General features: G+C 35.9%; 1 protein-coding gene across 2 annotated transcripts in view; it reads right to left on the minus strand.

Moving 5' to 3' along the window:
* Positions 1 to 1,873: 1,873 nt before the first annotated feature.
* pitpnb (phosphatidylinositol transfer protein, beta) overlaps positions 1,874 to 15,308 on the minus strand; it is a 35,745-nt gene continuing 22,310 nt past the window's right edge. Inside the window, exons 4-12 of one of the 2 annotated variants that reach the window (XM_038273092.1) lie at positions 14,497 to 14,588; positions 14,337 to 14,344; positions 12,516 to 12,590; positions 12,169 to 12,252; positions 10,236 to 10,313; positions 10,044 to 10,148; positions 8,228 to 8,350; positions 7,944 to 8,030; positions 1,874 to 4,150 (exon numbers count right to left, since the gene is read on the minus strand). In XM_038273092.1, the coding sequence (XP_038129020.1) occupies positions 7,983 to 8,030; positions 8,228 to 8,350; positions 10,044 to 10,148; positions 10,236 to 10,313; positions 12,169 to 12,252; positions 12,516 to 12,590; positions 14,337 to 14,344; positions 14,497 to 14,588 (613 nt within the window). In that variant the 3' untranslated portion in view covers positions 1,874 to 4,150; positions 7,944 to 7,982. The remainder of the gene's footprint in view (positions 4,151 to 7,943; positions 8,031 to 8,227; positions 8,351 to 10,043; positions 10,149 to 10,235; positions 10,314 to 12,168; positions 12,253 to 12,515; positions 12,591 to 14,336; positions 14,345 to 14,496; positions 14,589 to 15,308) is intronic. The other variant, XM_038273091.1, reaches the window with a different exon arrangement.

Genomic DNA, 15,308 nt, shown 5'->3' on the forward strand with positions numbered 1-15,308 from the left:
GTTTGAATGTATTAAGGAAAAGATTAATTTATTAGATATTTTGAAGAAGAATTTGGGGAGTAAACATATACAAATAATAATTCCATTTCTAAAGAAAACTACATTATTTCATAGAATTTGATTATAGAGAGGTATGGGTAGAATACAAAGTTATGTTTAATTATGTAAATTTGTGTGTGTGTGTGTATATATATATATATATATATAGTTGTTTTTTTCCTTAGAATTTGTATAATTGTTTATTAGTCCTCGCGAACCACACTCCATACCAGTAAGTGGAGGTCATGCTACAAAATGGTTGTTGCCAACCGCCAATAAATCCAGCCAGATGATGATATAACTATAAAAATATATATACCCTTTTACAACCTTTGTTGTAGAGCTGCAAACATTACATGACCTTTAAATAAAACACAAATTATTATTTTTGGTACCTGCAATAGGAAATCTTTTTCATTTAAAACAAACTGGTTTTCTTGTTCCATTATTAGGACAGGGGAAAAAAAATAGGTTAGATTACTGATATTTGCAGAAAATTGTAAAAAAAAAAAAACCTAAGGTCCAAGCTAATGACAATATAAATACATACATAGATCTAATTGGTTCTATTGTCATTCTATTTTGGAAATGTAATTATCCTCAAAAAAATCAGATGACGTTTCTTAAACTGGCACATATATTAAATTTAAAACTATTAAAGGTTCTTTATTATTTTTAGCCATTGTAGAGGGCCCAAAGAGCCACTTGTGGCTCTGAATCATTGTTGATTCAAAAGTATTTTTAAATACACATCAGTGAATAAAAATAACTTTTAAAATAAAACAGATTTTAATTATTTCTTCCTGGTATATGAATACCATGTTTATTATCACATAACATCACTTTTTTGCAACTTATTCAGGTGGTGCAACTTTTTCATTATTGCATCCCTCTTTTAATGTGTTTTAATGATAGAATTAACTGCACTGCATGCATGTATGTACAGTTCTTTAAGCCGTCTTACTACTCAAATGTTACCTTGGTGCAGACTTGATTGGCTGGACTAGATCAGGCGTCTGCAACCTGTGGCTCAGATCTTTATAACCACTGCAATGGCTTTTAATAGTAGCCTACAATGATATAAAGAGACAACTAATGTAGTATAATAATAAACATCAATCGAAAAAGAATATTTGATTGAATTTTTACATCTGACTGATATTAAAAGAACCTGAAATGTGTCTTTAGATCAGCTTTTGTCATTTGGTTGAAAGATGTTTTGATTTTTTTACTCAAGTATCCTATGGAAGAAAATCTATGCCTAATTTTTATTAAACATTTTTACTATATTAGATATTAAACAAAAATATGTTTTCAGTAAAGGGTGTAGAATATTTGTGGCTTTAAATTACTTTTATTCAGCTGGATTTTGGAAAAAATTGCTCTTTAGATTTCAGTTTGCAGTAGTAGATTGTATTCCGGATTATCAAATCTAAGCCTAAATACACATCAGTTAATACAAAAAAAAAAAAGGTTTAATCCCTTTGTTTATGCAGTTCTATAAATAATGCATAAATTATCAGTCCAAATTATACATTTTTTTTAATAGTTCTTTTCTCATCTCTTCTGATAGAATTACCTATAATAATAAAAAATATCAATGAGGACAATGTAGAAACATCTTTTACTTTCTACAAGGTTGGATTTAAATCCATTAAACTCTCTGAGAGGTACAGTCATGGAAATGTAAATCTTTTTCCTTTTGCCTTGAACACAACACTGGCTAGCTTATTTTAAAGCTGGTTTATAAGTGACAGAAAAGGACAAAGCCTTCCGATTATGATATAAATAAGGTAAAGGAGACAAAGAAGTCAAACACTGCCCACTTTATTTGTTCAAATTTATTAGATATTCTGTTATGCTCCATTGTCTATCTTCCTTCACAGCCTGAAAGCTGTGAAACAAAGAAAAAAAGGTACTAATTGTTTTACATTCACTACCAATTCCCCTGAATGTTTGCCTTATCAGAAAGAGAAAACTCCAATACATTATGAATCTTTGTCCAAAAAAATAAACAAAAACATTTAGAAAAAAACCCTTAAGATTTTGCAAGTGCTTATTCAGGATTAAAATAAGAAAAAAACAAACAGTATTTTGGACTCCATCTCTTTTCCTATGCTTCAAGCTCTTCCCTCCTTACAGTATCCACCGGCTGGTATCACCGTACAGGGCGACTCCCGTCACCATCAGGCTCTGAGGCCTTTCACTCCTCGTCTCGGGGTCAGAGGTCGAGCTCAGGAGAGTCTGATAGTGAGGGGAAGGCCGCCCTTTAACCGGCCACCTCGTCTGACGCAGTTCGAGACTCATAAAGGTGCTGCTAAAGAAACAACAAAACAGTATAAGAGCAAAAAAAAAAGAAAGTTTAAAAAAATAAAACCGAGCATGCAAATCTAGGCTTTGTCCAACCGCTTGTCCTCATGAGCCGGCGATATCAGATCTGTGTAAAACACGCCGCCGCTCTCTATCGTCTGCAGCAACACATTCATAAGCATGGATGAGGTACAGCTGGCGCCGCTTTGCACTCTGCCTACAGGGCGGATACCACCTGCCGTCAAGAAATAAACCGCGGCACAATATTAAACGAGAAACCCTGACGACGTTAAAAGCCCAGTGAAGTTTATATCTACACTTTGTCCACTTTATTATGGGATTTAATAAAGAGTACAGTTACAGTATAGCTTCCATTAAACTGTTTCTACACCAACGACCATAAAACCTTAAAAAGTCTAACACCTCGAACCAGGATCGCAAGTCGTAAAGCCATGACGCCATCTTTAACCTTAAGCTCATGATAAAAATAAAAAAACTCTGATGGGGAAATCTCATGTGATGTAGCCAAAGTTGTAAGAAGGATCTGTTGAAGAAAAAAAATGCGCAAAAGTTTGTTAATTGAAGCTATTCTCATCCTAAGCCAGAAAAAAAAAACAATAAAAAAAAGGTTTTAATATTTTTTAAACAAGCTTGGAAAAATAATTGGATATGGACCAAAAAAAATACCCCCAAACAATCCCTAACAAACACGGCGGATTTGCCTGGACCCATTTCTTACAGTTGACAGATTTCTGATTAGGATACATAATGAAGATATAAAACCCCCCTAACCTGATTCATGCACACAGCAATGCACACTCACACTTTAGTTTTGCTCTGGAGGCCGCGCGAGCCGTCCAGTTAAAGCCCTAGCCGAGGAGGAAGGCCAAGCAGCGACAGCGTGAGGCAAAATTCAGAAGGCTGGTTTAACCTGGATCTGCAGCTCTCCGGCTCAGACCCCCCCAAAAAAAGAAAAATCAACGACCGTCCTCAGAGAGCGAAGGCAGTTGGAAAGAAGCGCAGGAACGCACACGCTGACGGGAAGCGTCTCTCCCTTACACTCTGAACAGTAGATCCTAATGGAGCTGCACTGCAGCTACTACATGCAGTGATGGGGAGGAGCACAGACGCTCCACGACCAAACATGAGGGCGGGGCTGAATATGGGCGAACGGAGAAAATAACGGTTTTCTTTACAAGACACAGAAATCACCTAAGAAAAGTACCGGCAGACAGAGGGGAGAGCGGGATGAAGCAGAGGAGGGAAAAACGAGGACGAAACATTCGGACTGCGGCGTGGGGAATCAAATAGAGACAGTTTTATAATACAAGAGAGGATAAATGTCAGACTTCTGCTTAAAGGGAGCGGGTTCTGGCGGGGGCCTGTGTTAGCTAAAAACAACGTTCTAATTGAAAAGGCTTGGAGTCCTGGATAAAAACAAAGCCCATTAGAATCAACTAACAATTACATTTCAGGCAATTTATATTCTGTGCATTTTTTTTCTTTTTTTTTTAATATGTATGCAAAAACATGTATTTTTTTTGTTTTTTTTTAATCTTTTTTTGTGTGTTAACTGAGTGAACAGGAGGCTTGTGACAGGGCTGGGATCTGTACAGTACTGTTAACCAATCTTATCAAACCCCCCCAATGAATCATGTGAGACAGGAAGAGGCGAAGTCGGGGCCGCTTTCTCGGTGGGGTTGGGCGCGTCTCTGATGACATCATCATGACAGGGTTTGGTTGATTTGCCTCACTGCTCATGAGCAGCACTGGTGCCTCGAATCGGACCTTTTTGACGCAGCTGGAGGAGGAGAAAAACTGAGAGTCAGGAGAACGGAGAGAGAGAGGATGCTTGATTCATGTTACATCTGTGAGCACAGAGAGATGCGCAGGAAACAGATGAAGGTTAGCTCAGGTTAGTTTCCATCCAACACATCAAGGCCTTTAAATAAGAGTTCAAAACCATAGTTTTCTATTGCTACAACATTGCCCCTCCCCAGCCTGTTGCTGCCCCTTGCCAGTAAGCTGACCTAAGGAGGCCTTCTATAAATTTATTAGAGTTAAACTTGATATTTAATATTTGTCACAAAAGGTCAACAGTTACCATTTTTTGTTTATTTGATTCCACTAAATCTTACATCCTTTTTTGTCAACAATTCTTACATTAAATCAAGTCATCTAAATGTTTAACATAACAGGGTGAATTTTAAGGCATTTCTGTTTATTTACATCAGGAATAAATCCTGTGATATAAGCGGTTTTACCTTTAATGTGTCAGTTGATTGATTACAAAGATTAAAGTATTTTCATTTAGCTTCTAGGACAATTAAAGAGCAAGAAACAACCTTTTATAATATTTAGATAAATCGGTGTACACAAAGCGTTCCCTGATACTGTTTACTTAGTCTTTTTTGAGGCTGAAAATATTTTTTCCCTGGGCGCTACTAGCTAACCTCACTAGAAAAACGATCTAGGAATAAGTAAAAAAATTCATAAATTAAGTGTATTTACCCTTAATTTGAGGTCATAAATGAGATAGTTTGCCAATGGAATGAGTATTTTTACTCTTAAAATAAGATTATTAGATAAAAATGCACTTAAAAAAAGACAATGCAATTGTGTTTTTCCTATTTTAAGTGTAAATTGTCTTGTTCCATTGGCAAAATGTCTCTTTTACCTCCTCAATTCAAGAGCAGACGCACTTACGCACACACATTTTGATCAGGTGTGGAGCCGAGCTTTAGTTCCCCACCTGAAAGACTGTTCCCATAAAATCTGTTATCGGAAAAAAAACATTTAACAATGCATACGTCCCCCTGCACCGCCATGTTTATTTTGGTTCCGCTGTGGGATTGGTAGGCTTGCTTTAATTGGTAATACTGCACTGTGATTGGCTGACCTGTTTTGGGTTAGGTAGCCCTGCTCACATTGTCTTATTAGGCAACTCAAAAACGAGCTTTGCTTACTAACTAACGGAGAAACAATTGTATTTTAAAGGAATAAATTATAAGCCAGTAGGGGGCAATAATTCACTCAGAGCCTTTGTATGCAACCAGTTGAGCTACAGGGGTAGAAAAGCAGGACTCCTCGTATTACAGCTGTTAAGCTAATAGCCGCACACCTGTTCAGACTGGTGACCTGCTGGAAAATTACTGCTAAAGTCAGAGGGAGGTTTTTTTCTAGGTCACTGCTTTGGAAGATGTTTTTATCTTAAATAAAAGTAATTTAATTTCATACATGCAGGAATATTCTGTTCTTCTAATTTAATTGATGTTTGTTGACTTTGGTGATTTTTATTTATATTCTAGGAGAATCCAGCGGCCCACGCCCCAATTTACCAACTAAAGAAACATTAGGCAGGGAGAAAACAAACAAAAAGAAATGGAAACAAAGCAGCACGAGCTGGAAGAAAAGATTAGCATGTGAGTGAAAATGGCAGAGACAAGTGAACAAAGAGCAGAGAGTGAAACATTAAAACATAACAGGACCCTCTTCTTCCTTTATGGATCTCTGATGGGATCTTTAAAGCTTCACGGCAGAACCTGATTCCTATAAGTGCATCTGAAAGCACCAGAGCATCAGGATCAGGTTAAAGAGTGACCATTAAAACCCTGATTCATTTCTGTGCAAATCATCCGACACCAACAGATGAGTCCATGAGATGTTCAGAAGCAGAGGTAAAAATAGTCAAAGTCCAAAGTTTGGTTTGTCTCCCTTTCATGGCATTAAAATTCCCTTTAATCATTTTAAACTTGCTAAATCTGTAAAATAACAGCTGAGATGCAGATCAAGTACCGCTCCTTTCTAGGTTAGTAATTAGGTTAATGATCAAAACTTGCTCCCTTCATCATTATTTAAATTTTGCTTTACTAAAATGACATCACAGCAGTCAGGACACTTCCCAAATCATCAGCAGATCATTTGGTGCTCATCACAGCTTAGCTGGAAGCTGACGTCCCAAAAACAAACCGTTTACACATCAGAGGCTCCTGATTGCTCCTGTTATATTTTAGCATTAGCTTGAGTTTCCTGTACAGCAGCTCGACATGATCCTGTCTTTACCTTTGATGTAAAACACTTTGAAAATCAGATAAAACTCTTGTTTACATCTCGGATGTTGGCAGAGGTTTGCAAAATAGTGACCTGCTTGTGACCAATCGGAGCGCATGAGGTCAGCCTTCTGAGCTCTGGATACATTAAAACCTGTCAAGCTGCAAACGTAAGCAACATTCAAGCGCAGATTAGATGCTTTTTATTTCTAAGGATAATGTTAAGAGAAAAGTATTGCTTTGAATTGGACAAATAAAACAAACCAAGTGCCTCCTAGAGGTTCAAACAGATGACGTCTAGCCTTTCACTAGAGAGACAAACATTAGGAAAACTAAACAAGAAGATATGGAGAACTTTATGAACGGTTGCTGAAAATCTAGAGGTAAGTCGGGACTTTATATCTTTGATCTCAATTCCTTAATTAGAAACATTTTGCAATTAACTGTTCTTATACTAACATGCCAAGCAGGGAGCTGCTTTAAAACCACGGCTTGATATGCAGCCTTTAAACCTAAATTAAAACTCTAACAAACTGCTCCACCACCTCTGTTCTTTCTTCACTCCTTATCTTTATGCCCTCGACAATATGTAGCGACAACATCTCAGCTCACTCGACTTCATCTCTGCACTTACAGTATGACTTTATTAACTGTATGTTAATGAACCACTCAAACCAGCCATTTAAAGACAGGTCTTTAACACAAAATTCTCAATATCCAATCATATTTGTTAAGCAATTCCTTATGCAGAGCAGTACTATTATAGTTCCCTCAATATCAAGGCTGCACTTTAAAAAATAAAATTGTCTAGAGCTGTTTTAAATTAAATTTCTTTTTGTTAAATAAATCTGTCTAAGTCATTAGAAACTGAACTTTATCTTCTGCTTGCAGCAAATATAAAACTATATTGGATTCTTTGTTGCTATATGTATTTTTTCCCATATTAACTAGAAGGAATTATGCTAAAATTAATTTTCACACTTGAAATTGCATAGAATATTATAAGTTTCTAAATAAAACTTTCAACCAATCCTATGTAGACTATAGCTGTTATACCATTTTTATGTAGTTAATTCAGTAAACAAGGGATTAAGCCATGTAGGATCATTGAAGTATTTCTAAATGGCTTAGTTGGCAGCCTGTGATTGTATGGATGTATTCTCATGTCCAAAATATCAATAAATATTTTGGCAAACAATTATATATATATATATATATATATATATATATATATATATATATATATATATATATATATATATATATATATATAAAATCCTGAAATGTGATCAAACTTTTAAACCACACCAACATTTCTCTTTTAAAGCCAACTTTAAAGGAATTTAATTGAGGGATCCATGGTAGAAAAACAGGGTTTATGAGTGAAAATCAGAGTGAGAATGGACTAAAGAAATAAAAGGATGAAAAGAACAAACATCTGGAAACAACAGCTGTGATCCAAAACATGAAGCAGACACGTCGGACAGCGGCGAGAGGAGGAGAACGGATCCATGCAGCTCTGCCACCTGTGGTGCAGAAACTTACTCAGCCTGCCTCTAGTGTTTGACCTACAGCGCAGAGCCTCTACTCGTCTGTTGCAGTGGTGCCTCGCACATCACCTTTCTGACGCATCTGATGTGACATTCAGGAGTAAATACAGGTTAAATCAGGAAGATTTTAAAGTGAAGCGTCATTGCATGCAGCCTGCTGTAATCATAACATTGAAAAATTACTGGATTGAAACTTCAGCTGCAATAAATCACCCAGAGAAAGAGGGCAGCGTGTTCTAGTTCAGGTCTGAACATGAGAGGACAGAACGAATGAATTACCTCCTCCAGTTCTTTCTGGGTCTCCTCCTCCATCCGCCGGATGTCCTCCATGGTCAAACCCACCCATTTATCGATCCAGCAGAACAGCTGGCGGTGGAAATTGGTGAAAATTCGCTTTTCTTGCTGCCAAGAAAAAAGACAAACATGTGGTTTTGGATGAGAGTTTAATATTAAGGAGATTACAGATCTATGAAGCAGCTGGACTTAACATACTCACATACAACATAATTATGGAGTGAAATTTGTATGTTTTGTAAATAAAAATATGAGAAACAAAATGGTAAATTCTAATAAAAAAAAAATGCAATCTAGAAATAAAACTTAAAAATAAAAAGTTTTAACGAAAACTAAATGTTTTAAGAGTAACATTGCTGTCTTCTTAGACCGTTTTTTTTTTTTAAATGTTAAACACTGATTTTATTTTCATATTTCAGTTATGTAGGTTAATTTTAAAGAGGTTTAAAAAAAAAAAAGTTTTTCAGATGTTTTCAGAGTCCGGGGCACAGACGCATTTCTATTTGTCTGCTGAACATTGGTAACAACATTTCTATTGGTCAAGAGTGAATACAATTTTAAAAGAATGCAACTCATAAAATTCAATCTGAGAACCATAAAAAAAAATTATAAAATCTGTGAAAAATAAAATATTTAAAAAAGAAAAATACAAAAAAAAATGTTAAAAAATAATCTTAGAAAGAAGTATATTTACTATTAAAAATCATTATCCTAAAAATTTTGTTCCGGGATATCATTTTTTTTTTTTTTTACTTCAGTTTTTGCAATATGCATCCTTTGCTGCTTGCAATAATCATGGAAGAAAATTCACTCCATACAAATGAGGAAAAAAAAAAAAAAAAAAAAACTTACTCAAATGAACATACAACTTTCATTTTTTTCACGTTGTGTTTAATCAAAGTGGAGCACATGTGATTCAGGTGTTGCTGGAGAAGAAATGCTTCTAAAAACTTGCAGAACAGCAGCTCTAGAAAACCAGACCGAGCCCAGGTTGAAATCTACCAGAACATGGCTGTTCACCTAAACCGACTCCCTGAGCAAGGGGAGGATAATGGAAGTAACCAAGTCATTTAGGGCACTACAGGGACCAATAGCTTAGGAGAACTATAAGTTCTAAATGCTAAAAGCTAATGAGGAAGGAGACTATCCTCCGTACTGTTTAGCTACAGAGCTAACATGTGGGAAAAGGTTTGCTGGTCAGAAAATTATCAGAATGAAACATTTTCTTTATTATTCTACAGGGATTAGACTGTACAGTGGAAACCAACACCGTGAACAAAGTGAACATGGAGGTAGTGGTATCATGCTGAGGGCAACCAGCAGAGAAACTGGTCATGATTGCTGGGAAGATAGACTGAGACAAATAGAGTAAGTCCTGGAAGGAAAAATTATTAAATGCTGTCAAAGATTCAAGGTTCGGGGGGGGAGCTTCGCCTGCAGCAAAACAACGAGCCTAATACAGGATGTTTAGGAGAGTGTTTCCCAACCTTTTTTGACTTGTGTGTATTTATGAGTCCAAAAGTGGAACGTACAATAACCCATTATAAAATAAAACTATTTTACTGTATCTTTTAATTTGAGCGTGGAATTCATAGGTATTTTATGTTTTCCATCTCAAATAGAATCGGAATAGGAATCGAAATAAATACAAAATAAAATCCTCCATTTTGTCACATAAATGTATTAATGGGGCAGCAAAACATTTAAATGTGAAAAATGTCAATGGAGACGAATAGTTTAGCAAAGCTGCAGACATATTTCTATAGATTGAGCATCTCTGTTTAAAAGCAGGAGAGCATACCCTGTGGATGAAGTTCTCCACTTTGGTCTGCAGGCCCCACCATCTGAACTTGACAGTGACCAGTTTATATGCACACATGTAAGGACAGTCTGGTTTCAGCTCATCCTGAGGAAACACAGGAGCAGACGATCACTAACAGCTTCCACGAGGTGATAAATTAACTGGATTAAGTTCTGGTTTCATGTCTGGTACCTTCCAGTCAGGACCTAGCGGGCCTCTGCCCGTCTTGGCGGAGTGGAAGAGGGCAGGATCTTCTTCTGGCTTGTAGTCCTAAAGGGATTAAAAAGAAAAAAAGGAAGTTAGGTGTTTAAATTCTCGCAGCAACACTCGGGTATTTTGGGAGACAAAGGTAATGAACATAAGAAGTTGTGTCTGTGTGACTTTAAAACATTGATCCTTCTGTGTAAACAAAGCAAAGAGAATCCAAACATCTACAACAAAAAAGATAAATCTCCTAAAGCTTAATTTTATTTTCACTCCTCTCAGGCCTCCTAAGGTCACGATTCTGTTTCAATCTGTAAAAAGCAGCTGAATACTTGGAACAGATGGACGTTTAAGTTTAGCTGTCGCTACCACACTGATCCACTTAAGTCATTACTGTATAAGAACCGACGTGAGAAAGGTAGGCAGCGCCGAGTGGAACTCATCTGCAATGAAATGGCTTTGATCAAATCCAGTTTGGATTTAATTCATTAGTGAAACCTCTGTTCATGAATCACTAACCAGAAAAACGCCCGTACACGCATCAACCATCCAAATATCAGAACTTCCCTCTGCTTCATGCAGCTAATCTTACTTCATGGGTCACAGGGAGCCATGATTTGGTGGTTTAAGTTGAGAATGTAACACGTTACCATGCCAACAAGACTGTAGTCTCAGTTTTGTTTATAACCAAATTCATTTAGGAGACTCAAGGTAGGGAGTAAACCTGAAGAGTTTTTACCTGGCAGAGATGACTGGAAAAAGAAAATGTTCCCGTCTGTTGGTCTGAGGTGTTAACTTAATGGTAACTTAATGATTTATTAACTTAAAACCCCACAGACCTATTTTACAATCTATTATGAGTGCTAGTGGGTTCCCAATGGGAAATTCCATTGGGACCAAGTAGCACTAAATTGGTGACTTAGAAACGACACTATCAAGGAACGCTATGGAAAGCGGAAACATGCAAGAGGAGGAGAGTTTAGTGTTGGAGGTCATTGATGAGTCTCCTCCATCATCCATTTTCTATTTCCAGAGGAATGAAGACAATTTATTAAAATGTGATCTGAAAAGAATTGAATTTGTAAAATAGAATTTGAAAAATAAAAAAAAATAAAATAGGCTAAAAAAATCTGAAAATTACAACAGGGTATTACAGCCAGGCTAGAGATTTAAAAAAATAAAATAAAATTACGAGTATAAAGTCATAATATTAAGAGAATAAAGTCCTAAAATTACGAGAAACAAGTTGTATTTTATGACAACTCTTACAAGAAGCACTTTCTTCCCTAAAATGAGGAACGTCGAGCATCATGTGAAGTTATACTTTAGCTCTGGTTTGACAAATCAGGAAATCTTTTAGCAGCAGCATCAAATTGGGCAGAAGGTCAAAGTGGACTCAGGTTGCTGATTGGTGGAGCTGGTCGGCCGTCATCTGCTGGTCAGAGCTTGAAGCTTTCTTTCTGAAACGGGTTGTTGTATGATGACTTCATTCCCGCAACGTTATGACTTCATTCTCGCAACGTTACGACTTCATTCCCGCAACGTTACGACTTCATTCCCGCAACGTTACGACTTCATTCCCGCAACGTTACGACTTCATTCCCGCAACGTTACGACTTCATTCCCGCAACGTTACGACTTCATTCCCGCAACGTTACGACTTCATTCCCGTAATTTTATGACTTTAAAGCGTCTGCTTTCAACAATAATGTAACAAAATTCTCTCCATACTTTGAGGCTTGTTGTCTGCATCCTGAGCCATCATCATCTTTGTCCGTTTCAGGTAAATCAGCCTTGTGTTTTTGATGACATTTAGATGGTACCTACTCTCAGGTACGGGGCATCAGTACCGAATAGATTAAGTTTAAACAACGGTTTCAGCTTAGCAGTTCAAAGGGACTGGAAGAGAAGTCCAACTCACCCCTGGAGCCACTTCTTCTTTGTTTGCAATATTTATGGGCACCACATCCACAGTCCTCCATGTCTCCTCATCCAGGTCATGGACCTGAAACAAAAAGAACAGCTGCTTCACCACACTTCAGCCAAATATGACTTCCAGTGTGTTGTTGAGGTAAAACTAATTCTTTACGACTTATTTTGCTTTAATTTTTTAAACATTTGAAATTGTTATAACAAGGGCGTGTTTTAAAAAAACACCAAGAGTTCAGCATAAACCCAGAAGGCATGATTCTTAAAATGATGTCAAAGTGTTTACACTGGTGCTGAGCACTAAACTTATTGCTCCAGTTTACCTCACAGATTACTTACATTTTCTATTGTCCCCATGTCGGGTTTGTGCCACGTCTCGATCTTTATCATAAAGTCGTCTTTCATGTACTCATTCTGAAAGAAGCAGGACAGTAAACAGATTCAGTCAGTACTGTGTCTGGCCATGATCAGACGGGCCATGCCCAGCAGTGACCCGGCAGAGCTGATCTCAGCACGGCTTTGGCAAAACACCATGAACGGAGGGTCGCGAGGGACAAACTTAAAGCCCACGCTTTAATCCAATTAGCAAATCAGACTGAAACTGCAGTGGTGGTGTTGCATCACTTAGCTTGGATCTATTTTAAAGTAAAGCGACAGTTATTAGCCTGCAGGTAGCTGGAGCGCTGCCTGATGAAAAAACACTCAGCGCTGGAAGCAGCTAAATAACAATGAGCTAAAATATCTGCAGTCAGGGGTTAGAATGTACAGGGATAACTTCCAGAAGCAAATATTAACAGTATCCAACATTTAATTCAACTTCACCTTTAAGAATCCTGTTTAAACTCAGGTGACATTTTCTACCAGTAAAACAAACTTTTTTTATGTTAGTAATTCTGCAGCTCCTACAGCAGCTTGGTTTGGATACATGACAGCCATAACCCTTCTATTAGAAATGCTTGAATTATTTGATGTTTGATGAAACTAAAGCAGTTAAAGGCTCATGTTGCCATAAATCTCTGGTTGATCTCTATCAGGAGAAGGGCCAGTTCTCCTCAATTCTGCAAATGTGACCATATGTTTGTGTTTTTCAGATGATGGATTGACCAGTGCTATGAGGTCATCAGAGCTTCGGTTGGTTTTATAACCTAATGATGCCCAAAGACGGTTTCCCTGACCCGCCTGTATCCTTTGCTCTTTGTGATGCTGTTTGATGATGAAAATCTCTTATGGAGTAAATTTTGTTCCAATATTATTGCAAAAAATGAACACTTTTTGTGAATTGATTTAAAAGAAAAAAAGAAAAAAGTAATTAAACTTAACTCATTAAATGTAATTAAATATTTTTGCTATTTTCTTTTTTTTTCATAAATTATTTTTAATTTTTTTAACCTATTTTTATTAATTTTGTTTAATCTATAATATGTATTTTCAAGTTTATTCTTTTTCAAATTGTACTTTTTAAGCATTGTTTTACAAATATTATAACTTCAAATGTTATTCTTAAAAAATAAATAAATACATAAATGAATTTCAGATTGAATTTTATCAATTTAATCTTTTCCAGTTACATTTTACTGATCTCTTTCTCTTCACTTCTGGTGCGGGCTTGAGGGAGGAGCAACAATGAATTTTTATTGGTCTGCAGGATGTTAGCAACGCCATTTTAATAGAATCCGACTGAACTTTAAAAAAAAAAATGGGAAAAAAAATGTCCATCTTGTTTTGAAAAAAAAAAAAAGAATGAATACATTTTATTATCGGAAAAAACAGCAAAGTTACTCTAATTTTTTTTTATTAAATTGCTTTATAAAGTTTCATTTCTGGGTTGCAATTTTTTTTTTATTCAATAAAATAAGGATTTTATTTTTCAAACTTCTATGTACAAATCATGTGCTTTGCAAACAAAAATAAAAAAAAATTCACTCCATAGCCCCTGGGGCCTTTTAAAGAAAATGTAAATGTATACTACAACTTAGATTCAACTGAATTTTACAGGTTTTATTAAAAAAAAAGTTTGGATTCAATGTATCATAGGATATTATATTTCATCTTCCTTAAGTGATAAATCAGGCTTTAGGATGTTGATAATATCACAATATAAAAACAAAACAGTGTTTTGAAGAATTTTAAAAACTGTTTACTAAAAGTTTGTAAACTCACCGTCACAACTGCACACCGAGGAAGGAAAAAGAGACAAGAGAGAAATTAGTTAAGAAATATAAATACAGATCAATAAATTCTGCTATTAGCAGAGAATATCTAACATGAAAATAGCTGAATCACATCAAATAGTGAATTTGTTTCTGCAGAGTGAACTTACTAGTGCGACAGTATGGGTAAGCGTTCCAAGCTTTTTCATGAAATACTAACGCTCCCTCTGGTGCAATCATCTTCACATAGCCAGGGACTTTACTGCAGTCGACAACAAGCAAAGAAAATAGAGATAAAAAGGAAAAATGAAGCACATAGATGAGAGCAGACTGTAACAATCACATGAATGAATACCACAGCAGATTATTTACCGCTTTAGAGGAACAGATATAAATATTTGTACCGATATCGACATTAATATTTCTATTATATGGCTGATTATTGATATTTAGCGATACTTCCCTGCCATTTGGACACAATGAAAAACCAACCATGATTATTTGCTGCATCACCATAACATGACAGAACAAATGCAAAAACTACAACGATAAGGAGTAAATTTTGTTCCATTATTGCTGCACACAAAAAATGTTTTTTTTGAAAACCAAAAATGCAATCCAGAAATAAAGTTATTAAAACTTAGCTGTTTTCTCAGATTTTGTTATATCTTTTTATTTTATTTTAATCTTTTAAAATGTTCATTTTAAAGCTCTTATAAAAAAAATAACTACCTAATTTTCTTTTTGACAGATTTTATCTACTTTTTCCAAACTTTCTAGTTTTAAGATGTTGTTGCTAACGTCCAGCAGGCCAATAGAAATGTATCTTCTCTTCATACTCCAGGGGAAATTCCTTCCCGAGGAGTGAGGAGAATGATCTATTAAATTAAATTTAAGAAGAATGCAATTTGTAAAACTCTATTTGAAAAAGACCAATTAAAAAAAAAGAATTGAAAATATAAAATCTGTTTAAAAATAATAA

Source organism: Cyprinodon tularosa, unplaced genomic scaffold, assembly GCF_016077235.1.
Source record: "Cyprinodon tularosa strain WSP-4 unplaced genomic scaffold, ASM1607723v1 ctg857, whole genome shotgun sequence".
Lineage (NCBI taxonomy): Eukaryota > Metazoa > Chordata > Actinopteri > Cyprinodontiformes > Cyprinodontidae > Cyprinodon > Cyprinodon tularosa.